The following is a 27,514-nucleotide window of genomic DNA, read 5'->3' on the forward strand; positions in this document are numbered from 1 at the left end:
GTTCTGACATGAGATTCTGCATGCAGTACCAACAACAGCCATGCCATGTTGTACAAGTAGCATGGTTAAAGGGCACGACATGGATTTAAATGGATACTAAATCTAAGCTTCTGCTCAAATAAATGGGTTAGTCTCTAAGGTGCCACACGTCCTCCTTTTCTTTTTGCGGATACAGACTAACACGGCTGCTACTCTGAAATAAATCGAATTAGGCACTGAGGCAGAGGAGTCAGGAGAGGGCTCCAGCATTGCTTGACTTCCAGGGCTGTGTTTATTTTTTTTAATATTATTTCTTTCATCCTTGAAAGTAGGTTGCTTAATATTTTAATGGATCTCTTCCATCATCAAAATTAACATTCCATGTCTCAGAATGAAACTCTTTCCCGTTCCTGATAAGGGTCCTTTATCAGTGGGGCTTTAATTATTTTTAAGGCAGATCCAAATGAAGACAGTGAAGCAGATCCTGATCTCATTGCTATTCACATCCGGGTGCACTTAGAAGTACAATCAGGAACTGTTCTTCATTGTTCTGGACGTTGTACAAACCCACATGAAAACATGCTTCCTGCCTTGAAGAGTTAAGAAAGCAAGGAATTGGCAGACCTAGTCTCCTGTCTCTGCCAGTGACCAACAACAGATGCGGTAGAGGAAGAAGTGAGAACCCCACGGTAGCAGATGTGGGATAATCTACCCCCTTGCATTACGTCTCATCCTGATCTCTGGTAGTTAGAGATGGGCTGGTGATCTGAAGTTTAATATCCCTTCCAAAATGATGATGATGATAATTATGAACACTCAGAATATTCATGATCTCTATATAAATGTCCAATCAATTTTTTCTTAGTTGAGTTTACAATCTAAAGCCCCAATCCTACAAACTCTTACACGTTTCTTCTGGTGTTTGAGCCTTTAGAGTTCTAATCAGGTCACATTTTCAAACTTTTCTCTGTAACCAGGAGGTCTGGAAAATTATTTAACAAACAACAACACAGCTGAGGTGCTCCTGTATTCACTTGTATCTAAGTAAAACACCGAATATCATGAGACTCATCAATTGCCAGTGCTGGATTTCTTATAGGCATCTTGCAGAAACCGGTCTCAAGAAGAGATTTAAAGGTGAAGAGGGTAGCACAGAAGAGATGAGGGGTGGCATTCCATGCATAAGGGGCACTGTGGAAGAAGGTCCAGGTGGGACGCAAGCAAACAGGCAGATGACCGTTATCACTACCAATGGAGAAGAGGATCCAGGTTGAAATAGGGGAAATAAGACAGAAGGAAAAGTTGTGAAGGGTCTTGAAGATGAATGAAGCTTGAACAAGGAACCAAGTTCAAGCTTGAATTTGTGTTGAAAAAGAGGGAGACAATGGAGAGATTTGAAGTCAATGGAAAGATTCCCAGTGGGTTTTGGATTAGGCTCTCGAAGGTGGTTAGAATGACAGGAAAAAAAGACAACCTTATTAGCTGGGTTTTGTGTGCACCGAAGGGGTACAATGGGATGTCCTGTATGCTAGAGAAGAGTTGTTTATGATAATCAAGACAGGAGATGAGGAAGGCTTGGATAAGAGTTTTGACTCTCTGAACAGCACGCAAAGAATTGATCTTAGAAATGTTACAGAAGAAGCAGCAACATCTGGATACAGTCTGGATGTGCAGCGCAAGAGAGGAGTCAAAGATCCCTTAGGTTACAGATCTGAGTGTTGGGTTCGAATTCACTTAGTCAAAACTCCTGTTGATTTCAAAGGGCACTCTCCTGAGACATCAGTGGATATTCTGGATGCTGAGAACCACCTAGGATGTAGCCACTTGTAATATTGCCTGAGAAAGTTGAGTCCTTTGCATTAGGAACTCAAGCTTTGGTCCAGTGAGAGAAACAAATGACTTTCCATCGTGGTTTATTTTAATCCTGATATTTGTACTTCTGCAGCGAAAAAGATCAATATCTGAAATCAGGACCTTCAATATTGCCTGAGATGTTCATTGCCAATGGGGTCTGAGCCCTGTAATCACCTGAGCTGAAGTTTTTAAAGCTGCTTTAGGGTATTTATATCCAGATATTCCATTAGTTTTAATACAGGACCTGGGTTTAAATCCCCGAGACTTTTTTTGACAATCTCAATCTATACCTTTTCTTCTGGTTTCGTTGTTGAGAGGGGTTTCCTAGGTAAGAAATATGAAGTTATCCCAGCCCTGCAAGTACATACTATCACCATATAGTATGCAGTGCTCATTCCAACAGGTACCATCAGTGAGAACAACTATTTGGATAGAAAAAAAGGGAATTTTTGGACTGGCTGGTTTACTGTTTGACAACATGCTCAACCAATCAGAGATTTCTCTGACTTCAGAATGTTTTCCACAGATGTGTGCAAGTAACAGGAACTTCTTTTCATCCCTGGTTTTATGGGGTTATTGGCAAAATGTACCCGGAGGCAGATATTTTTGAATATACAGCATAAACTGCATTGCTGCTCGGTGCAGTTAGAGGGGGCTAATGTTCTTTAACACTGGTATTTTTAGATTGTACTGTATTTCCTTTTGGATTAATTAATTAGATCATGCTTTAGTGGAACTCATGAAGAAATTTCTCCTGGTATCTCATTATGTTGGACCAGAGTGTTATGGAAATAAAGAAGCTGGGTGTAGTTTTGGATGTTTGTGTGAATTAGTTGTTGGGAGAGCTGAATTCTTGTGGCACATCACCTTTTTATTATTTGAATTGCAGTAATGCCTAGGAGACTCAGTCGTGGGCCATTGTGCTAGGTGCTGTACAAACACAACAAAAAGATGCTCCCTGCTCCAAACAGCTTACAATCTAAGTCTAAGATAAGAGACAACAGGAGGCTACAGGCAGCTAGGGGAGCACAAGGAAACAATGAGAAGATATTGGTCAGCATGATAGGCCAGACCATTCTTTCTGTTGGTTTGTGCCATTCACTGTTATCTAACAAACCTAGAAAAGTTTTGCAGCATATGATTGACAAATGCATCTATTTACAATATGTCCAGCACCAGGCTACCTGGGCACCAGCCACTTGAACACTGGCAATTAGAGAGGTAAATAATAAAAGCTGGCACTAATATTTTCTGTGTCATTTACAAGCCCAAGGTTAAAGGCCTTATTTTCAAAGGGATTCTCAGAACAGCAGGCATTTTACATCCCCCCCCCCCACACAAACAAATGCATGAAACTGATTTGTCGGTGAATGCATGCTGTGACAGGGTCGGGCCAGATGGCTACAGGAGAGTAATAGAAGGCAGATATATTAGCCCCAGGTTAAGTAGGTCCCTTTTCCCTGGGTAAGATAACAAGAAAGGTTCCAGAACAATCAGGAACCTTCTGGAGACAATTAAGACAGACAGACTGATTAGAACACCTGCAGCCAATCAAGAAGCTGCTAGAATCAATTAAGGCAGGCTGATCAGGACACCTGGGTTTTAAAAAGGAGCTCACTTCAGTTTGTGGTGTGCGGGTAAGGAGCTGGGAGCAAGAGGTGCTAGGAGCTGAGAGTGAGAACGCAGACTGTTGGAGGACTGAGGAGTGTACAAGCATTATCAGACACCAGAAGGGAGGTCCTATGGTGAGGATAAAGAAGGTGTTGGGAGAAGGCCATGGGGAAGTAGCCCAGGGAGTTGTAGCTGTCACACAGCTGTTCCAGGAGGCACTCTAGACAGCTGCATTCCACAGGGCCCTGGGCTGGAACCCGGAGTAGAGGGCGGGCCCGGGGTCCCCCCAAATCCTCCCAACTCCTGGTCAGACGCAGGAGGAGTCGACCTGGACTGTGGGTTCATGAAAACGGCCAAACTGAGGGCTGCTGTGAAGCTCCAAGGTGAGCAAATCCGCCAATAAGTGCAAGACCCACCAAGGTAGAGGAGGCACTTTGTCACAATGCAAACAGGTGTGCGCATGCAAAAATTGGCATGAGCCAGATGAAAAATCAGGCAGTAATAGAACAGCGGTGAAGGGAGGCAAGTAATCTGAGCCATTTCCTGTAATCCTTTCATTGTCCATCCAGCCAGTTATTCTATTTTTAACAAACCGCATTGAAATGAACTCCCACCGTTAAAAGTACATTTAACAAATAAAGGGCTAGATCTTTCTTTCCCTTATACTAGTGTTACTTGGTGTAACTCCGTTGACTTAAATAACTCCTGTAACTCCTCATTTGCACTAGTATAAGTAAAGGGGGAAATGGAGCTCCCCAAGTGACGGGAAGCAGACAAAAATAAGAAGCATTTGACATCACACAAGAGACAAGACTGTCCTCCAGGAACCCCTTCCTGTGGGGAGGGGGGTGATTCTTCCCATGGGAGAAACCAAAGCTTTAGCAAAAACCAGCCACAGAACTTTCTGGAACAGAGAGTATTATTCTAGCTGTTTTAGTCACCAGAGATACAGGCTCTGTGGAATGAAGACACTTTTGCCTCTACGGAACCAGTCCAAATCTGTCCCAGGTCACTTGAGACAAAAGCTTTTTTACTGTCTGATGGCTGGTGACCATTGTGAAAGGTCTCAATCCAGTTTGTAATGGTCTGGTGTCTACCACACACAGTTGGCACAGCTGTTGGTTGTCTCACTAGGGTGACCAAGGCATATAGGCTGAGCTTCCTGCTTGCTCCCCATTAGGTGTGTTTCTTTTACATGAGGTGTAAGGTGTGTTGTCAGGACTGTGGAGAAGCTTGTAGTTCAGCTGTCTCTGTACCTGTTCTGTGGATAAATGTAACATAAGTATGGCCCTACTGACCAATGGTCCACCTAGTCCAGTATCCTGTCTTCCAACAGTGGCCAATGCCAGGTGCTTCAGAGGGAATGAACAAAACAGGTCATCATCAAGTGATCCATCTCTGTTATCCACCCCCAGCTTCTGGCAAACAGAGGCTAGGGACACCCAAAGTATGGGGTTCTATCTCTGACTATCTTGGCTAATAGCCACATGACAGACCTATCCTCTGTGAACTTACCTAGTTCTTTTTTGACCTTCATTATAGTTTTGTCCTTCACAACATCCCCTGGCAACTAGTTCCACAGACTGCATTGTGTGAAGAAGTACTTCTGTTTGTTTGTTTTAAACCTGCTGCCTATTAATTTCGCCGGGTGGCCCCTGGTTCTTGTGTTATGTGAAGAGTAAATAACACTTCCTTATTCACATTCTCCAAATCATTCATGACTTTAGACATCTCTGTCACATCCCCCCTTAATTGTCTCTTTTTTCAAGCTGAGAAGTCCCAGGCTTTGTAATCTCATCTCATATGGAAGCTGTTCCATGCCCTTAATCATTTTTGTTGCCCTTCTCTGTATGTTTTCCCATTCTAATATATCTTTTTTAGAGCTGGGGCAACCAGAACTGCAGGCAGTATTCAAGGTGTGGGTGTGCCAGGGATTGGTAGTGTCTGTTGCCTGGTCTACAAAGGATCAGGGATTGTAACTGATTCACTACTAATGAGCCTGATTCTTTGACTCAAACTGTAAAGACATTTGCAGTTAGCTCTGGAGACCTGCAGTTCAATTCCTGATGTCAAACATGATGGCAGCTGTGACATAATCACAGGTGAACTGACTTCAGTGGAATTCTTGTCCTCTTCGACTTGGACTGCATTGAGTCATAAGGACTGAACTCTGTTCTAGTTGCACTCGAGCAAGCCCGGATCACACAGATCACACAATATTTAATGGCTGGTCTTTATTAGTGAGTGGCCTCGTGTTAAGTGCAACTTAAACAATAGAGTTAAATCACTTTGCTAACAGTGATGGGGTATGTCCAAGCCTGTTGGCTTTTTCCAAATGTCTCATGCAATACTTGGGAAGATGGAATGAAGCGGCTGGCTCTTCCAATAAACCATACTGATTTCTAAAGAGCGCAGTAAGATGCTGCAACAAAATTTCCTGGGCCAAATTCAGTTCTCATTGACAGCCATGGAATGAAGTGGAGTGACTCCAAACTTGCACGGGCATAACTGAGAGAAGAATCTGACCTCCATCAATCTCTAAACCAAGCACCTTTCTTTATTTTGTTTTGTCCGCTGTGGGCATATACATACAAGTAGATATGAGCTTAGATTCATAGATTCCAAGGCCAAAAGGGGCCCCTGATTGCATGAAGTCCATGGGCCTGATTCTGTTCTCACATACACTGGTGTAACTCCACTGGCATCATTGGAAAACCAGTGGAAGTGTAAACAAGTGTCATTGGAAGTGTAAACAAGTGTCATTGGAATTGGACACTGTGTATGGCAGGGTGACGTTGACGTAAAGAGCATGAATAATAATTTGGCCCCAATTCAGGAAAACACTCCAGCACATATTTAACTTTAAGCATACTTTTAAATAGTAAAGTCCATTGGACTAAAGAACATGCTGAATTGCTTTCCTGAATCAGGGCATTACTGAGCAATGATAGAAACTCTGAGCCAGATCTGGTACTCATTTATACCAGTGTAAATCTTCTAGCCTCCCATGGACTTCATTTGGATTTACCAAATGCTGTTGTCACTGATAGTGGAATTTACCTACTTGCTACAGGCATAATGGTTTAAGTCTACTCCAAGTATGCATTTTTTCTGCAGTAAAGAGCGTTCCTGGCACTCTCATGATGATATTTCTTAGCTGTTCTGCACACATACTGTACAAGCCATAAGGTTGCATCATGTTGGCTGGTTGATCATTTTGTTCTTCTTGCTAGATCTACAGTTATAAACATAACAAATTCAGATGTTTTGTTTTATACAGTTAGGCTTTATAGAAATGCTTATCCCATTCAGACAACTTACTGATTGGTACTTAAAAATTATTATAGCATTTTGCAGCAATGGTGCAAAAGACTGCTAGTAATGTGATCGTAAGCTATAGCATTTTGTGCTGTTATGGTTGATTATAACAGTTGTTGGGTTTGGGGTTTGTTATTTTTTTCATGACTGCCCACTGGTTAAATTTGAGACATGGATCCAAACTGCACCAGGTTTTGAGCTTGCAAGAGCAAAACCACGCTCTTCTCTATTTGATATGAGTGAAACTGGAACCAAATATCTGAACCTCCTGAAAGTCTGGGGGGGATCAGCTAAATGGGACACAGATCTTGTGAACCCTTCCTAGTTTGACGTATGTTTCTGAAGCAAAAGCCAAAACCACTCACTGCTCTGGCTATTCCTGTGTTCTTTTATTAGATTCGAGGGATCCTTTCAGAGACATCGGGTCTTTACTCAGGCAAAGCTTCCATTGATGTCAATGAGATTTCCCCCACCCCCACAGAGCAAGAATAATAATAAAGAGGCTCGGTACTCCTTCCATTGAAGTTAATGGCAAAAGTCATATCGCCTTCAGCATGAGCAAGATGAGATCGCAAGCAGGGATTGAAGGATTTGACCTTTTGTCTAAAGGAGAGCCTTTGAATTCCAGATTTTGCTGTCTTTTGAGAGTTTTTTTGAGGATAAAGAGCAAGTGACAAACAATGCCAAGTAAGCAGCTCCGAATAAAACCATGTCTGATGCAGCTGTTAGGGTAGGACTTGCCGTGGCTAAATGTCAGGATGAAGAAGCGCTGAGAAGAGGAAGAACGGAAAGCAGGGGTGGCTGAATAACTGAGGGTATGTCTACGCTGCAAGTAGACACCCAGGGCTGGCCCGTACCAGCTGGCTGGGACTTTGGGGATGTTTATCTGTTTCAGCCCGAGCTCTGGGACCCTCCCACCTCACAGGGTCTTATAGCTCAGGATCCAGCCTGAACCCGAATGTCTACACTGCAATTAAACGGCCCCTAGTCCAAGCCCTGCGAACCTGAGTCAGCTGGCATTGGCCAGCTGTAGGGTTTTAATTGCAGCGTAGACATACGCTGAGAAGTTGATAGTCAAAGAGGCTTCATTGTCATTACAAAATAATACTTGGCCTATGCCTTTCATCTGCAGATATTGCTGCTCTTTATGTGTATTAATGAATTAAGGTTTGCAATGCCCCGGTGATCATCCCCATCTCCATTTTAAATGGAGGCATGGAGAACTTAAGTGGTTAGATTTTCATATGAGCTCAGGTCCTGTTTAAGTGCCAAAATAAGTAGCCAGGTTTTCAAAAGAGCTCTGGGTGTGCCTTTAGGTGCTGAGCTCTGTTGCCAATCAGGCAGCAAGTGCCCCACAATGAGGGTTGCTTTTGGAAAATCAGATCTTTCTTTAGTGGCTTGGATGGGAGCTGAGCTCCCTGGACAATCTGGCCTCGGTTGTGAGCACCTGGACTAGAACTTGGGAGACCGGCCTCTGAGTCCCCGGCTCTAACCACAGCTCAGAAATGAGAACCAAACAACAGAACAATATGTACAGGAAGGAGACCTGAAAATCTTCTCACTGGTGAGGCTGCTGCTGTTGCATCTGTAGACACAGTTGTGATGCCAGTTTGCCTGGCTGAAGAGAGCATACCAATAACAAACAGTTCCACTGGGTCATTTGGGCAACCCACAGTCCCAGAAGCCACACTATTGGATAATATACAGGAAGGTGGAACTACAGTATTTGGTACTAGTGTCTGGGACTGTGGGTTCAGCATTAACAAGCTCTTCAATGCATGCACAGTATAATAGCTCTTGATTGGAGTTTGCTAGCACCATGTAATGTACTGGCTTTGTGTGTGTAAGTTAATGAGGGCCCGGAGAGAGGGTAAGAGATCTGCTACTACCATTAGATAAAGAATTTTTTGATAAGTCAAATGTCTGAGAACAGGTTGGGAAACCAGCAACTACTGGTCTCCAGTCCCAGTTTGGATACCTGCTCTCTGTCTCTCTCTCTCTCAGGCTTCAAGCAAGTCACTTAACATCCCCATGTCTTTCCCACATCTATAAAAATGGGCATAACAATCCTTACCTATCAGACAAGAGGTGTCATGACAATTAGTTACTTGGAGCTTGTAAAGAGGTTTGAAAGTAGAAATGACTGTATAAGAAGAAGGATGATGGAGTAAAATGAGCATTCACTACATTTTCCATATAGTGACGCCACACGCATACATGCAGCACCCCTTTCCCATCTAGCAGGGACCCCTCTCCCTTTCAGCAGTAACTAGACTCCCTAATATGTGTTTGTTACCCCAGTAGGGCAGGGGGCACCCACCCTCCCCCCATTGAGAAGCCCTATACCAGAGGCAATGGCATGCGGTCAGTTATATGCAAAAGATTTAATTTTGGGGAACCAGTTCTGACCTCACAGTGGTGTAACTCTGCTGAAGACAATGGATTGACTCTGGATTAACGCTTCCCTACCTGAGATGAGAATCTGGCTCTTTTTGCAGGGGGCAAGTGAGTTGTTTTTATAAATATCATCATAGAGAGAAGGATAAAAAGCTCTGCTAAACCCACATGTGAAATCTCTGCTGGTCTTGGACCTTGTGCTGTTCTTCCCCTGTGTGTGAATGTATGTGTGGGAAGGTTTCATGGAAAAAGAAGAGCTGTAATTTTAGATGTTTGGATTCTTGTTCCAAAGGGATGGGGGGAGGGTGAAATTGAAACTGCAGCTTATGTGGGGAATTTAAAAAGCAGTGCGTAACTGAGAAAACTGCCTTTTCCAAAACCGCTTAAAACCAAGTCCAGTGGAACAACAATCACAAAGGCAAACATTTAAACAGCGAATGTAGTTTGCTGGCAGCTGGCATACAACTGGCTCAAGCAACTGGGTTTTAAGCTCAGTTCTGGCTAATGCTGTGCTTAAAAAAAAAAAAAAAGAACAACCACCCCAGGACTTCTCTGAGCCATGGAAAATGGCACCATTTTATATAACGACCTACATACCGTATGGGCTCTGTGTCTGTTTCTCATTTTCAGCTGCCTCACTGTGTTTAAGAAAAAAATTGTGAAAACCAGTTTAGTTCAGAGGCTTCTAATAGGAACACAGGAATACCGGATTGCAACAATGGTCAGTAGATGATGATTCTGGTAGAGAGAGGGAGTGTTGCCTAGTGGAAAGAGCACTGAACTGGGACTTGGGAGAGCTGGGTTCAATTCCTGGCTGTGCCACTGGCCTGTTGTATGACCTTGGTCAAGTCACTTTGCCTCTCTATGCCTCAGTTTCCCCATCTGTAAATTACCCCCCCTTTTTTTGTAAAGTGTTTTGATATGTACCAATGAAAAGTATTGTATTGGAGCTAGGTATTATTATTAGGGTCCAAATTCTGATCTCACGGAAGTCAATGGGAAAACTCCCAGTGATTTCATTGAGAGCAGAAAGAGGGCCCATGATCAAGTTTCATCTGAAACTATGAATTTACATGCAAGCCTGAAAGCACTGCAGTGTCATTGACTAAACTGAAGAGCGCACAAAGCCATGTAGCAGAGCTATGGTTCGGGGTCTCAGTACAAGAAAGTAAATCAGGTTTTTACTGACTTGCTGTGAACAAAAATGAAACAAATCTATGAATAATCCATACACTGTGGCTTGGCTTTGCATTGCACTTAGTCAGGGAAGTGATGTCACGTCATTAACAGCCAGGCCGGACTTGTATGCACCAGCTTCTGCATGTTGTGATGATTTCATTTATGGCTCTCAGTCTGGTTTCCCAGAGAGGAGACATAACAGAGAAATGTTAGATACATTTACCTTTTTTTCACAAGCTTATCCACGCCCAGTCCCAAACCTCCACATTTCTAGTCTCTTGGATGATATTCAACTCAGCCTTTAACAGGAATATTGTTGCTCTTTCTGTTATAAGACTCTGTAACGGCAGAATAAAGAAAAATCCAACCGAGCAGGCTGAAACAATGTAAACTCAAGGAGAGTACTTGTGTCAGTGCTCACCAGTGTTAGTGAGGGTTGCACAAATCTATGCATAGACTGATAAACAGACTTGCTGCATAGATTCTCTAGTAACCTCGCTTTTTTGCTGTTTATCAATGTAAAAAGGAAAACTCCTGGCTCAGTTCCAATCCAGTTAAAATCAATGACAAATCTCCCTGTGAACTCACTGGGAGCAGGATTAAGGCCCAATCAGTGTGACCCTAGGCACCCCTATATTCGCACCCCACCCACTACTGCAATAATATCTTGATGAAATAGGTCCTGTGAAGTATGATATCAAAGCTAATAACATGCTGGTTATTAATATTACTGTAAAATGCATGTATTAATATTATATGTGAAGTTGTGAATTCCCTCTGTATGATGTTAGTAGGACATATTTAAGACAAGACAGTCTAGTGTAGGTAAAGGTGACAAACAGGTCTACCCTAGATAAAGGAAAGTGGCTTTACCTCAGTTTACATGTTAGCTGTAACCAAAGCTTTCAGACTAAACCACTGGGGGTTATCCTGCTCCTGAACTCACGAGACAGAGAATTAACATGGCTCCTGTACCCCGGAGAGAGACAGAAGGCCAGGAGGCCTTCTTGACTTGTAAGAAAAAGGCAGCCTCTTTGGGACTATAAGGAGCAAAGAGAGACTCCATCTTTATCCTTCATCTTCAGAGACAAAGAAACAAAGTGATTTGATCTCTGTGGTGGGTCCTGGCCAGTAAAAAAGCTGGAAAGGAGACTGGGTGAGAAGAAACCATCTTGAACAAAGACCGTATCTTGCTAGCTCAATTTTTAGACTTTTGGATGTGTGTTTTCATTTTTGTTTGCTTGCAGCCATCTCTACCTTTATCTCTTTTACTTGGTATCACTTAATCCATGCTCTTTTGTTAATAAACTCAATTTACTTTTACTATAAACTAATTCTGTGCTGTGTTTGAAGGGAAGGGTGTATTTACCCCTGTTAAATTAATAAGCTGTGATGTACAGGCTCTTTAACAGAGCACTTATCTGTTGTCAATGTACAGCAGCGGGGGCTGTGCATTGCAAAAAAAATCTCTGAGGAGCTTGGGTGCTGGCATTCACTGATTGCCACCTGCTTGGTAAGGTTTAGGCCAGGAGAGCCTTGAGGAGTCTTCTGGTGAAGAAGACAGACTGGTATGGCAGGGAGCTGACAGACAGTCTAATCTCCAGCAAAACTCACTCTTGCTGAGGTGGATAGATAACTCTGTGGCCCAAAGCTCTGAGTATCCCAGCAGTGTGTTACAGGTTTTTACCACAATGCTAGAGAATAAACCAGTTATGGCTGAATTATAGGTCTAAGATATTTTACCTCTCATTGTCACCAGCACAATGGAAACAGTGGTTTAGATTTAGGAATCTTTCCCTCCTTCCAAATGCATTATGTTCCCCAAATGCACTCAAGCTGAAAGCTAGGCACAATGACACAAGTAAGCCAGTGGAAGTAAGTGGAAGTGGAGTAAGCCAGTGGAATCCACCCAAAATATTTTACTTGACAGTGAAATAGATCAGCACTAACCCTGGGTTATTTGCTTACTGCCAAGTTAAAGGTCTAACAGAGCTGCCATATATTCTTGTCAAGAAGCAGCCTCAAATGCTCAACTTCAGTATAAATTATATGCTTCGCGTTTCAAAGTTGTGTCTGAGATATGATGCGATTTCCACCCCACCTCCCCTTAACCCCACTTTAAGGAAACACCAAAAAAGGAGTTTTGGTTGAAGAAGTTTAGGTGTAATTTTAGTTGTAAAAGAAATGATGAGATAAACAGATGTATAACAATACATTAGGCTGGGAAATAATAAAGCCGTGGCCTAACTATATGAAATTAAACTAATATTTCCTGCAATGATTGTTTTCCCAGGTCAGGAAGCGTCCTGCACCACTGGAATGAAATCTATTTTTTTGTAGAACATCTTGCCCACAAGTTCATAAGGTAAGAAATGCTGGTTTTGCAGATAAACCCAACTGGGTGATGTGAGCTGCGAACTCAGGGTCAGATCCCATGTGGTACATAAGGATGTATACTGATTCATACCAGCTGACAGTTCTACCCTCGGTCACTTTAAGGGATTGAGTCCTATTTGCTTTTTTTATGCAAGATGCTCCATTGATTTCAATGGTATTACTCCAGAGGTGAGCAGCAATTGTTGCAAATTCACTGAGCCCCAGAAGATGGGCTAGATAAGCAAATAAATCACTTCTATCTCTAATTTCTATGGGCCAGAGTATACCATCCTGTGGAGGTACCATGGGGAGGGTAAAGCTACCTCTAAGGCTCTCAGCTGCCATGCGGTGGAAGAAGGGGAGTGGAGTTTGTCTTTGCAGAAAGCGATCTGGAGCAATGTCTTTCCAAACCCCTTGAATGTTGCAGTAGCTGTGGGGAGAGCCTGTGGGTCACGAGTCCAATGTGAGAAGTGAAAAGACACAAGCAAATCTCCTCCCTCCTCCACATAGTGGTAAGGGGACACTGAAGTGTACAAACTTGCTTCTGTGGCATAACCTCATTGTGGAAATTATGCAAAGAGGAATGGCATTCACTTCTAGAGGGAACTGCTTAGGAATTTCCATGGTTTTGCAAGGAGGAATGAGACTTCATAAGGCTCCCATCTGCTGATTCCAGCCGTCTCTGTTTAGGCCTTCATCTTCTTATGATTACATTATTATTATGGTAGCAGTCACAGGTCCCAACCAAGATCGCACCCCCTTTGTGCTAGGCGCTGTACATACATCTAGTGAGAGAGAGTCCCTGCCCCGAAGATCTTACAAGAATACAAGACAGAGAAAGGGTGGGAGGGGAGCCGTGGCACAGTGAAGAGTCATTGCGAGGAGCCAGAAGAGTAAAGCAAGAGAGAGGAGAAATATTGACTAGGTAAATGAATGGAGAAATGGATTGCAAATCATTCACTCTCATTTCTGTCTGTTCTCCTTCTCCAGCCCCCAGCTGAGGATGTCATTCATTGTTTTCTCAACTAGAGGCTCAACTCTAATGAGGTTAACTGAAGACAGGTAAGAAGAATTTGGGGCAATAGCACAAAGCAACGTCCTTCCTTTTGCACTTTTCCCGGCTAGTGCATTCTGGCTTCATATCAAATGACTCGATAACTTTAAATCACTTGGCTGTACTTAACATCTGATATGTATGTTAGGCTCTTAAAGGAAGAACTGGTCGAAAATTTTAATCAACACTAGTTTTTCGTGGAAAATTGTCGTCCCGTCCCCCCCCGATAGTGTCTACTTTCCTTGAAAATTTTTGATTCTTTTCATGAGAAAAGAAAGTTGGAAAAACCCAGAATTTTCAGCTGAAACCTGAAGAAGTTGTTGGTTTTGACAAAAACTTCAAATTTTCTGTGGAAATTCCCCCCTCCCCCCTTCATTTTCTGTCCAATGGTTTGACTTTGTGTTACGAAACCTGGCTTTTGTTTAGTGTTTCAGTTCAGAGGCAAAGGGCTAAATGGGCCATGGAGATGGGTGACAGGGGAGGAAGGGGAAGCCAGTAATCCCCCCACCCACCCCCCGCCGCCATTGAGTCCCAGCAAATCCTTTCCTTTCTCTTCTTGCATCAAATTCATGCTTTTTTGTCCTCTTCTTCAAAGTCTTGTATGGTCTCCCCATAATCTACCCTGCTGCTTTAATTTCCCCCTATTCCCCATCTTGTTCCCAATTCCTACCATGTTGTTCCTCTCTTGCTCCTGCTCCCAGCTTCGTACCATCAGTTATGCTACCACTGGCTCTTGAAACTGTTTCCCCTCTAGCTGGCAACCTAGGTGAAGTCCCTCCTTAAATTTGCTTCTTCTAGGATAACTCAGTACTTGGGTTGCCTCATTGACTATCCTCCCTATGCCTTCCTTTACCTGAACTGTTCTCCCATGCCTTTGTAATGATCCCTACCATGGGTTCTCAGCACCTGGGACATTGAGCACCAAAGCACAGACGTCTGCCACTTGAGCAAAAAGGAGTAACTCCATTAGTTGGCAGCAGTAGAAGGCTATTCTCTTCTAGAGAATATTCAGTTAATATTCACAAGTGTATTACATCTTGTCTTGTCCCTGCTTTCCCCATCTATCTGAGACTGCAGATTCTTCAGAGCAGAAAAGAGGTCTCACTCCAGTTTTGTAAAGCATTGTGTAAACTTGTCGTACTCATACCTGTTTTTTAATAACCTTATATTAATAAGGTGATCCGGAATACCAATCTGCGGTCAGTAAAGCAGTTGAATTGGAAAATCAGAAAGATCAAGTTTGGAGCAATTGTTTTGAAAAGGGTCTTCTTTGTGTGGGTAACTGCAAGAATACCAATAGGAATTCTATGGGGGTCTTGCTTTCTCTAGAGGATTCTGAGTAGAACTAGGCGTGCAGGGTGGGAGTGGGATCTAGCCCGTGGAAGGGTAAACTCTAACGACTTGCCCTGAGATTTTTCAAAGCTATCTAAGGGATCTGGATGCACAGTTTCCATTGTAGTTAATCCAGATCCCTTCAGGCAGCTTTGAAAATCTCACCTTCAGAGAATAACCCTCCGCTTCAGGATCTTATTCTCACTTTTCAGGACCTTTCATGGAGTTTACTCACCTCCGCTCTAGGGGCGAGAGACCAAATGTACAGAACAAGAATGTCTCTGTTTGTGCAAAGTGTGGGAACTACTGTCAATCTCCCGAGAAACATCTGTAGGTGGTTCCTTCACCATTTAAAGAAAAAGACACCCCCCTCCCCAATAATCTATCTCCCCCTGCCATAAACCAAAACACCCTGACAGCAGGTTTCATAACTGCCTAATAGCAGAGGAAGCACCTGTGTGCCAGATTTGGACAGCTGAACATGTGCCAGTTCTGATCTGTCTGAAGAGCACATACTGGTTGCTTGACTTGGGGAGTATTGAAAGGGGAAGAAAGAGAGAAATCAGAGCAAGACATTGTTTCCCCATCATAGGCCTGTCCTTTGATTTCCTTGCCTTTTCTCCATGCTGGAAGGGGAGGAGCGGGTTTGCTTTTACCGCCAGTGCAGAGGAGCCCAGTGCTTTTCCAAACATTATTTTTTCCATCTCCAGTTCACCTCTTTCCAGACAGTTTGTTTGGGGTCCCTGTACTATTATGGGAAGTGTCTTGAAGTGGATGGGGGTTTGGAATTGACTGATGTATATAATTACTTAGAGGTATTTGTGATGGATATTAAGATTAATGAGAAGCCTTTGCAAGGAGTAAGGAGCTATAACATAGGCAAACTGAGGATCTCAGTGGGTTGGGTGTTTGTTTGACCGGGCCGGAAAGTATTCCCATTGGTCCCTCTTAGAAAATCAATGGGAGTCTTTTCATTGACTTCAGTGTAAGTTGGATCAGGCCCCTTTAATCACTACAGTTTCCCCTGTTAACTTCATTGCCACGTGGAAGAAAAAATATGTGTAACACATGTGAATGCTATATGAATAGCATATGTTTTACATATTGGACTTCTCTGAGATTGCATACCAGCATAGCTCCTGTTTATGAACTAATAGGAATCTGGCCACTTTCCTATAGTATAGTCTACATACATACCAGCCTAAAAAATGCTATTAAAACTGGCCAGTCAGGGCATGAAATCTACCGCTCTGCCATTAACTATAACAACGGAAGACAATGAGAAAATGAATGGTATTTAACTCGATTATCAGATGAAAACCCACCCCCATACTGAATGGGCAAGGAGACTTTTGCAAGGCTGCATGTCACATACATAAGAAGACCTGCTACTTATGTATGTGAAACCTTTGTTCCCATATGGGAATGTATAAGCTTACCCAACAGACCTAGAAATGATGTTGATGTCAGGCAGGATGGTAGTGTGGCACCAGCCAAAATCCAGCATGCTGGCGGGTGTAAGTCTTCTGTTTCGATTGGAGGACTGACAGGTAAAATGTGGATCTGTTGGCATGTATCATCAGCCTTCCTGAGGTATAGGTGTGTGCAAAGGCTGTAATTATCAATAGCCTTTTCTTTTACTTGGATTTGTAAAAAAGCATCTTTGGGTGCTAGTTTGGGTGAGCCCGTTTGGAAAAGGGATGCTGCCAGTGTGTATGAGGTCTCCGGCAGAAAAAGCAGATGGAACGCTGAAGCCCCATTTGCAAAGTGCTGACGCTCTGATTCAGGACATGTCTAAAGCACATGCTCAGCTTACTGCTAAGTGCTCAGCCTCACCAGTGTCCAAGGGCATCTGGAGGTGATGGACCCTCTTGGGAGGCTCTCGGCCTCTTCTAGGACTGAGCTGTTAGCAAGGAGCATGAATCCAGGGAACATGCCAGGTGAGAGGAACCTTAGCTTGTGAATTTAAAAATCACAATTTCAAACTGAAAAATTGCTGATCTATATTAATGCAGAAAATGTTTTCATCGGCATAGTAACCCTTGGCTTTGTTATTAATTTTTATTGAGAAAATCTCCCCCCACTCCATCCCCCATCCAACTGCATTCTACAACTCCACTTTGCCTTTAGTGTCACAGTTGACAATGACTCATTCAGCCCCCAGTCCTGCAATCTGTTTCACAAGGGCAGATGTCCCTCACCACCCGGCTGGTGCTCTGGATAGATTAGCTGTGTAGATCCAATTGCAGAATCGGGGCCAGGCAGTGCCATGTATATTACAAATCAAAGAAGCTTTGATTACCTGGGGTTTATTAACCATAGTATGTTATCACCAAAAAAGGAACCTTTTAAAATGAAAACATATAGAATACCTAGTGCCTGTAAGAAGCTGAATCGTTCTGAAAATTTTCCTTTTGGAAAATTTGTTTGTTAAAGGATGGGGAATCCAGTTCAGATAAAATAAGATCTGATGTCCTGGAATTTCCATCTCATCCTATCCTATTTTGAAAGTGCCTATCAATGTTGAGACAAGCTCATCCTTGAATTAACTCCTTTGAAATAAATGGAGATGGATTTGGCCCAGTTTATCTAAAGCCAAACTGAATTGCCAGAAGCTGGGAATGGATGAGAGGGGATGGATCACTTTTGTGTATCATTTTGTGTGTAACACTGTTGTGTTCATTCTCTCTGAAGCACCTGCCATTGGCCACTGTCCGAAGACAGGAGACTGGGCTAGATGGATCTTTGGTCTGACCCACTGTGGGCATTCTTTGGTTCTTAGGAATTTTTTAGTGTATTTAGGCCAGATCACTTTTTCAATTCTTGTTTTTCATTTTTCTGTATTTTGTTCCTTTAAGATCCACGAATAGAAGGGCCATAGTATCCTGAGACAGTCTGTTTTTTGAAATTGCTAGCCTCACTATATCATATTTGGGTGATTCACTATATCCTAAAACTCATGAAAAAGCCTGTATTTCCAGCTGGGGATCAGTAACTCCATAATTTTCAGAATTGAGTTCATTTCTCAGAGAATTGCTGCCCACATTTGAAGACTCAAATGGTACAGATAGATGGAAGCATGGAAATTTTATCCCCAAATCCTTTTTGGCTCTTGCATTCCTGGAAGAATCCTGGACCCATACAGCAATAGAGATTTAGGGCCATGTGGCTAAAAATCTTTGGCATTCAGGCCTGCAGAGTTAGTGTGGTCCTGCATACAAATTGATTTAATCTAGTTCCCATGAAGATAGCATTAGTTCATTCAGAGATACCCCGCATACCACAAAGACTTCATCTGGGCTTTATAAAAACATCTAAACTGTACTCCGCTCTTACATGTTGGTGTCTGCAACTCAGTGAAACATGTCCGTCCCCCGCTTAGCTTCTGATTGATCAGTCACTATGCCTGGGTTTCCAAAAGATTAAATGGGACACCCTGAATCTTAAAGCCTTTTCCATTAGCTCATTAATCTTGAAATTGGGTTTGGCTGGGAGTGGAAGGCGTCATATCCAAATATACTGGAGCCTGCTGGATGATCTTATATTATCGATATCACATTCCTGGCTGTTTGATTCAGCTTGTGTCATTACCAAGCACGACTAAAGAATAAGAGCCAGATGTAAGTCAGCAGCTCCACTTGTCTAGCCGCAAGATATACTGGCATTGTAAAGGGAGTGTGAGTATGGAGAAGTACATATGCCAGAATATCAGATTAGAGGAGATCTTTCTGTCGTGATGCTTTCTCCAGGCTGTGGGAATAGCGATGAAAATCGACTCTGGTCTAGTTTTCACACCCCTAGAGAGAGACGCAGTCGAGTGTTCCCGTTACCTCGTAAAAATAAAAGCCTTTAATTCTTAGGTTACCAAGACTTTGGCCAAAGTTTGTACTTAACTGCCTGACTTGCCATTATGTAGCCAATGGAATAAAACGTTTCGTGGTTATTTACATTAGCACAGATAGATGGCCGAGAGGAGGGAACTAGGGGCATTCCTGAACGTAGCAATTTTCTTTCTCAAATACTTGCCTTTAAGGCAGGGATTTAGATGCCCAAATTCAGCCCCCCTTCGGTTCTTTTGAGCATTCCAGCCTTAAATGCCTTGTTGGAAGTGGGATGCATGCTCCGGAAGCCCTATTGACTTCAGTGGGTGGGTGCTGCAATCCATTGCAGGACCTGAGATGACTAGGCCATGTCTACACGCACAGCACCGCTGCAGTGCATGTGGTGAAGACGCTTTATGCCAATGGGAGAAAGCTCGCCCGTTGGCATAAAAAGAACACCCCCGCAAGCGGCATAAGCTGCGTCAGCAGGAGAAGCTCTCCCACCAATATAGCGCTGTGCACACCGGTGCTTACGTCGGTGTCACTTATGTCAATCAGGGGGTGGAATTTTCACACCCCTGAGCGACATACGCTTGCTGACAAAGGCTGTAGTAGTGTAGACATAGCCTGACTTTCCTCCATGCATGTACCCATTGCCTTCCACCCATCCGCCCACATGTCAGATCCTGACCTACCTGACAGTTGCTAACAGATCTAAGGGAGCGTCTGTCTTAATATTTCAGGGATCAGATACGTCAAGGCCTAGAAGAGCTGCAGAAAGTTCTGCCAGGAGGCGACACTTACATGCACGAAGGATTTGAAAGGGTGAATAAACGAATTTTAAAGTGCTTCTACAATGTCTTTCGGCGGGGGGTGCTCAGAGTGCTTTGCGAACACTAATTAATTCATGAAGCCATAGAACAGCTCCGGGGAGGTAAGTGGTATTATCCATGTCTTAACGGATGGGATCCTGAAGGCAGAAAGATTGAGGAACAGGGCTATGTGGGGATGGGTGTACATCATTCACCCTGCAGACTTTCGGCTGGAATATTATCTCCTCAGGCTATAGTATCTTCCTGTGTCCCTGCCTTCAGTGTTGGGTATTACCTGTTCAGGAGAGGGATCGAGGGCACTGGACAGCTGAATCCTGTCCATACAGCTCCATTTGGAGCTATGCTGCGAAAGGGGGCAAGCTGCAGGAGACCCTGAAGCTGCAAGAGCCCTTGTGTGGCTGGCCTTGGCCTTGAGTGGATCCTGGAGGTAGTCAGCTAGGTTTGAGAGCTGGGATAACAGCCTGTTCCGTGGGGTGGCTGAGCCACCCCACCTTGTAGTCTCCTCTCCCTCTTGCCCTGCCCTGCTGCAGACTTTATTAGCTCAAACATTTGCATGCAAACCACACAGGATTTCTTTATCCCTGTCTCCCACCTTCACTAAACATTTTAGAGGTTTTTGGAAGCGATTATGCCCCACAATGAAGATGAATTGCATTCCTGTAATCCAGCACATGGGAAAATTACAGTGCTTTCCAGGATGCAAGGAGAGCTAGCCAAGATTTGGTTCTAGCCAGAGATGAGCCTGAAAAAACTCCCAGACCCAAACACCCCCAAACCTTACAGGGATACTCAAAATCCAAAGCCAGAACCAAATTCAGCAAACAGAATCCCAGCTTCAAAGAGGAATTCAAAGCCCAGATGCAGACCCATCTCTTAATTCCAAACTCTGATACACACAGAAGTTTCTGACCTCTGTCTTGCAAAATCTGCTTGTTCATGTGTAAAGCATAAGATGCAGACAGAGGAATTTCCACCTGAGATAAGATTAACACAACTCCTGCTAGCTCACCCCGTTTGGATGAGCTGAATTAAAGTGTAGGGCACACATAGTATCCTTGTACTCCCTTGTCTGTGTGTCTCCCTACATCTCTTGTCTCTTGTCTTATCCTAGATTGTTAGCTCTTTGGAGGCAGGGACCGTCTTTTTGTTGTTTATATGTACAGTACCTAGCACAATCGGGCCCTGGTCCATGACTGCGGCTTTTATGTGCTACAGCAATAGACATAATAATATTAAGAGCACACTAAAATTAGCCCAGGCACTAGGCTGGGGGCTCCCAAATTCATTACAGTCAATGGTGATGCTCCTGGGATAAATTTGACCATGACACACTAAGTAAATGATGAGGTATGCTATAATGTCCATCTCACTGGTTGGCAAAGGGAACACAGGTACAAAAGAGTGTCAGGATACATGCAGCGTGAACCCCCAGCTCTTGGAACTGAGCCTAAGCAGAGGAAAATGTAAAATTGAAAACAAAATTGTGCAGCAAAAGTTTTTTGCATGCGGTTACAGAATTTAAAGGGGACATTAATTTCAGAATGAATGTTACCTGTGATAAAATGCAGACTCCAAATTTGGTATCTTGCTGCCACTTCCAGGTTGTCAGCAGGTCAGTTAGGAGCAACCACTAAGTATTATTCAGTTATTGCTAATGCTGCTGTTTGGATTTAATTTCAGGCAAGCGAACAGATTTACTATGAAAATGTGCAAGGTAAGAGAGTGTGTTTCCCTGCTCCCCTCACTTTCTGTCTGTGTGGAAGACTTCAGTCCTGGAGCGTAAACTTATTACAGGACAAGGGTGTGTCTGTTGCTTTTTGCAGGAATTCAAGATTATTCAATTCACACTGAAGAGCGATAAAGGACTTTGAATACATTTCATACTGAGGACTGTGGGCCAGTTGTATAAAGAGGCAGATTGGTGGTGTGATGCTTAGTGATCCCTCAGTGCTTAAAGTGCTTGATTTGGTGTCGGTTCCATATGGCAGTGCAAAACAACAAAACTTCACTGTGCCAGTCTGAGACTCTGTCTGGGAAGCTCAGCCCCATTAACTACCCCCCCCATATATATATATATATATATATATATAATCTCACACTGCAGAGATACAAATGATGATGCAATGTGCAAATCAGTGGAGAATCAGACGCACAATTCTGCAAATATAGGCCTATGTATTTTGTATTTTCACAAGGCCTGGCATTCTGTTTTCTTTGTACTCATTGTGTTTTCCAGTGTTTTTCATCAAGTCATTGCCCTTTTATTGTTGCATGATTGTGTGAGAGAACCTTTTTATTAGTCTAGGCTGGGATTTTCAAAGGAGACAAAGCAAGATAGGTGCCCAAATCCCATTGACTTTCAGCAGGAGTTGAGTACTTGGTTTCCTATAGATGCTTTGAAATTCACAGCCTTACCATATAACACCCTCATTCATTTCTACAAGGACATTCAGTGTCCCATGAGTACAGGCTCCTCCTTCCATCTTTAAAACTCCCCAAGGTCAGGAACCCTGGCACAGGCTGTGTGATAGTCTGGTCACAGAAACAGAAGGAAAGTTTGTGCCTGTCTGCAAAAGCAAATGGACCCAAACCAGATCGTTCCAGAAAAAGTTGTTTTTTTTCTCTTTATCAGCACAGACAAATGCACAGCTGTTCATAACTGCAGGAAAATCCTCCTGATGACTTAGGACATTTAAAAATGCTGTTAATTAGCCAGATTTTCACTTTTTCAGAAACAACCTTCAAATTATATTTAGCTTTTACTAAAGTGAAATATTAATGTTCACGTGCAATGCATGACTACGGAGCTGTTTTGGATTTATACCAAGCGTCTGTTGCCAGAAACCCAAATTAATTCCAGTCAGCGCTGCTGTAAATTTACACAGAAAGAAGCCCATACAAGCCTGGGCTACAATCAATATTATAAAAGAAGATTACAGTCTTCTTGTTACAACTCCACTGTCAGAATATATGATTGAAAGGATGAAGATGAATTAAGCTTTAAGGGTTGCCAACTCTGAATGAAGCTATTCTGGGAGATTTTTTCTCCCAACATGACGTAATGTCATTTTCTTAAAATATCCTACTAAAATCTCCCGGATTGCTTTCAATAGTCACCGAGAGATCGATGCCGATTCCGGGTGACTCCAGGCCAATCCTGGAGGGCTGGTGCAGTAGACAGGTGTTTGTTAAAAGTGGTCAAAAATTTCCATTGAAACTTGGGGCCTTTTTAATGTAGAGTGTTAAACAGAGGTGAAGGATATAAAGTTTGGAATATATCACTTCTGACCCTTTCAGCCCACTACTGGCTCACTGGCTAGGTGTTTGGTGCACCAGTTTAGTCCTTTGTGCTCTTTTTTTGTGAAAGATTCTTTGTTTAATTTATTTAGGTTACAGAACTGCTAGTGTCATCATTGCGCTGACGGATGGCGAACTCCATGAAGACCTCTTCTTTTACGCTGAGCGTGAGGTAAGAGATTCAGGGCCTGGCGATACTGCAATCACAGGGTTTTAATCTAGCAGGAGTGGGTGGGTGAAATTCTGTGGCCTGCGTTGTGCAGGAGGTCAGACTAGATGATCATAATGGTCCCTTCTGACCTTAGTATCTATGAATCTATGTACTGGAGAAGAGAAGCTGTAGCAGCATGGGCTAGCCATGCAAGTAATTACCCAGGGTTCTGGGTGGGCTTGTACAGCTCATGTCAAAGCCCGTGATGCTACAAATTGATATCTGAACTAGCTAAATTAAAGCTATCTTGGATATATCCACATGTGCTGGAGTCACACCCTATGATAACAGTGTAGACGTACCCTTATGGTCCATGCCCTTGGGACAGGTTTCTGTAATTTCTGCCAAAACAAGATATGTATGCTAAGAATGCATGTGTTTGTAGGGATAAATACTAATAGAAGCAAGATTTCTGCAAGGCTTTCAAACCACAAGACTTCTGCTCAAGTTTTAAAAAAGCACTTCGAGTTCTGATCGCTTCCAAAAATATGTCTGTAAGTGTCACAGTGGGAGCTGCTGAGTGGTGTTGGGCTCTTTTGGAAAATTTGGCCCCCAATTCTTGATGCTCCACACTTGAAAATCTGGCCGTGCGCTCTTTTGAAGAGCTGGCCCCAAAAGTCACCAATTCAGTAACAAGGCCTTGCAAGAGAAGTGTTTTCCTAACGGACTTTGAATACCAGAATACTTATAAATAAATGGCTTAAAAAGAGAAATTCAAAAGAGAAGAATTTCTTTGGTGCAAATTCTCCACGTCCCCTTTTAATGATATTGTAAATAACTACCTGCTATAGCTCTGCAATCGCTATTGTACTGAAATGCCTCCTACACTAAGTATGAGGAGATACCATGGTTATCATAGATCCCAGGAGCAATACATACCATTTTTTTCCAGAGCTTCCACTGTCCTTAGAAATTATATAAACTTGGAGGGCTGAACCTGTTTCATTTGTTTTATACTGCACACTTTCAATGGGCAAATATTGTTAAGTTAGAATGGCTAGAAATTGGATTTGTGGGATACAAGAATGGTATACATTGTTTTTGTTTACCATGCAAGTAGCTACTATAGGAATAGACAAACTTCTGCACCTGCAGGAGAGCAGAATGTTAGAGTCAAGATCTGCTATCCAGATCTGAGAGTAGATTTTTGGCCCTGAGACTTTTAATTCTATCCCTTATCATGCCCCTAGTCCTTGATTTTGAGGAGGGTTGCACTGACAGAATGACAGGAGGATGGCGATATTAAAAATATAATTACAAATGTACAGAAATCTGCATCTGTAACGTGTACCTGTTTATTTAAAAGTTTTGCACTCTGGTTCCAGGCTAATCGATCTCGTGACCTGGGAGCCACAGTGTACTGTGTTGGGGTGAAAGATTTCAATGAAACACAGGTAAATTAGTCATTTTTTCCATTTGTTTGGAATTCTGGCAAAGGTGGACTATATGCTGTTGGTTCACATACAGCAGCTATGGGTGGACTTTTCAACTGAGCCGGGCTGGGGCAAGTTCAGGTGCTATTCATGTCCATATAAGAGCTAGAACTTCAGCTAGCATAAATTGATGGGTACTCCATAGAAGTCAATGGAACTATTCCTATTTACACCAGCTGAGGATCTGGCCCATACATATCCCTTCTGGGATCTTAATTGAATTATTGACATCTGTTAAACTCCAATAACCTTGGCTCCCCCTAGTTATTATAAATCTTCCTGGAGTTCCGCTTCCTTTAGGACTTGCCATAGTCCCCAGTCCAAAATACCCAGCACTCTTTCTCCCCTGAATAATAAAAATGAATCTAAATGAATAATGAATAATAATGAAAAATGAATAATAAAAAAGAAAGAGAAACTTATCAAACTCATCTCATCGTGGATTTAGCTACAGACCCCGGCTAAGCTTGTTGGAAGGTACAGTGAAGAGCCTGATGGTTTCCAATGAACCTGGGCCTAGGATTGAGTTAATGTGGGACAAGTGCGGGTTTCATTGTTTTGATGTAGGCAAGGAAAAACTCTCTGGTTATTACTGGTTTCAAGTCTGAGTCTTCGGCTTTTCATTTGAACGTCAAATGAGGTTCCCCTCGAGGCAGATTAAACCCCATGTCACCCCTGCCCAAAGGAAACACAAAGAAAAGCTTTATACTAACTCCTGTGAACCAAATTCCCTGAGTATTGCAGAGCTCTAAAAACAGCCAGCAAGATCCAGAGATAGGCCTAGTCTTCAATGAAGCTTGTGGTTGTGGTTGTATTTGGGTGCAGGGCTGTCGTTCACGTCCCATCCCTAATGTAAGATGAGGCAAGAAAATAAGAGTGTTTGTGGAGGTGGCAAGAAATTAGATTCCCACTCTATGGTCTTGTCAACACTGAGGATTTTTGCACTAGTGTAGTTGTGCCATGATAACTTCCCCATGGCAGACCCCTAGTGTAAATAGCTCACAGCTTTCCCTGGTTTGTAACCAGGGTAGACCTGCAGTGGCACAAGACACTTTTTACCTTAGTGAAGCACATCTATATTAGAGGTTTGCACTGGTGCATTTACCCTGGATGCACAAATCTCCAATATAGACAAGCCTTATGCAAAGGCAAAGGGAGGAGAGAGGACTGACCATCGAGACGGGCCCAGCCTGAAGTCATCAAGGCATTGGAGAGGTTAACTCAAGTTCGATGATAAAGCCCCACTGTTGTTCGAAACCCCAGAAGCTTCCAGCAGAAAGACCATAGAGAATGAATTCAGGAAACTATAAATCCACCCATTGACTGTCATTGCTATGTCTTGGTTTATGATCCCGAAGCAATTTAATGACATTGCTTCATAGAAGAGGGGACTCAATAGCCTGGGCTTTTCTCTGTGGGCGCAAACCTGGAGCGTGTGTGTGTTTATTTTAATTCTTATTATACATAGAACTGATCGACAGGGGTGATGGGGCGGGAGGCTTGTGAGGCTTAGAGATGAGTGTATGGCTAGTTCTCTGCCTCCAATTTGTAAAGCTTCAGGGGAGGCTGAGCCCCAAGCCGCTGGGTGATGTTACCCCTGCTGTTCGAGAGAATTATTAAAACCAATGTCCCCGTCGCAGAAATAAAACTTGATTCTGCTCCAGCTGCTGCATGGAGAGCTCATTCTTCCTGAGCTGTGCTCACCATTCTCCTTAACCCCTAGCACTCCAAAGGCGAATAAACTTGTCTTTCACCTCCTCCGGTGTGGCGTTTCTGGCCTCTCTCTTTCCAGCCAAAGGAGACCACAAAATGCCCATCTGCCACCTGTTCTTTGTTTTCCCCCCTGCTCACACAGACCCACTGCCTCCCACTATCTACCCATTTTCCTATTGCTGCTGGCTCTGTGATCATTCACCCTTGGGCACGTGGCCTCTGCTTCTCACCTGCCAACTTCAGGAAACCTTTTCTGACTCCCAGCACAGGTCCCTTAAAACGAACCAGGCCCATGGTATTAACTGTGAGCTAAGGTCCAAAGAGTTACAGCATATTAGCAATCCACACTCCACTGAGTATTGATTTTTATTTGCAAATGGATGCATTTTAATTTGCTGACAGCTGGCTAATTTATACCATTGTTGGTTTTTCTATTTTTTGCTATTCTGTCAGCTGGCTCGAATTGCTGACAGCAAGGATCATGTCTTCCCAGTGAATGATGGCTTTGAAGCCCTGCGGGGGATCATAGATTCTGTGAGTATTAATCTTGGCTGTATGTGTGCGGACGTGTATGCATGTGTGCGGTGGCTGGGGGAACCTGTCTATCATACTCTAAGTGACAGGTCATTGTCACTGTATTGCTTTTTAAAGCTTTCTCTGCTTTAGCTGGAGGACAAATCATGACAGAAAGAAATCATGAACATTTTTCCTGATTTTTTCCTTCCCTCTGAATCCCCCAACACAAAGTAACTGAAATTTCAGACATCAGAACATTTTGCCCAGCTCTAGTCTCCCCATCCCGTACAAAAATTACTCATTCCCATGAGAAGTTGTAAGTACAGCAAGTGCTGGTATTCCCATTTTACACATGGGGGAAACTGAGGCAGTGAGAGGATGAAGTGTCACAGTGGGTCAGTGGCAGAGCTGTGAGTAGAATCCAGGATCCCAGTCCCCTGGCCTAACCATTGAAACACACTGCTTCCTGAAACAAAGAGGGGCTCCATTCTGCGTTTCCTCCTGCTGCTTGTTGTGTCTTTCCTTTGTTGGCAGATATACTCCGCTGCTCTGAGTTTTGGTTCTCTGTGGTATTTCCCGCCCCACCATGG

General features: G+C 43.2%; 1 protein-coding gene across 2 annotated transcripts in view; it reads left to right on the forward strand.

Annotated features, from left to right (window-relative positions):
* The window catches only part of ANTXR1 (ANTXR cell adhesion molecule 1), a 221,186-nt gene that overhangs the window by 3,301 nt on the left and 190,371 nt on the right, over positions 1-27,514 (forward strand). For both annotated transcript variants that reach the window (XM_048829199.2, XM_048829198.2), the window contains exons 2-8: positions 12,632-12,703; positions 13,705-13,776; positions 19,665-19,746; positions 21,435-21,468; positions 23,144-23,223; positions 24,588-24,656; positions 26,862-26,942. In XM_048829199.2, coding sequence (XP_048685156.1) covers positions 12,632-12,703; positions 13,705-13,776; positions 19,665-19,746; positions 21,435-21,468; positions 23,144-23,223; positions 24,588-24,656; positions 26,862-26,942 — 490 coding nt within the window. The remainder of the gene's footprint in view (positions 1-12,631; positions 12,704-13,704; positions 13,777-19,664; positions 19,747-21,434; positions 21,469-23,143; positions 23,224-24,587; positions 24,657-26,861; positions 26,943-27,514) is intronic.

Source organism: Caretta caretta, chromosome 26 (assembly GCF_965140235.1).
Source record: "Caretta caretta isolate rCarCar2 chromosome 26, rCarCar1.hap1, whole genome shotgun sequence".
In the NCBI taxonomy this organism is placed as follows: Eukaryota; Metazoa; Chordata; order Testudines; family Cheloniidae; genus Caretta; species Caretta caretta.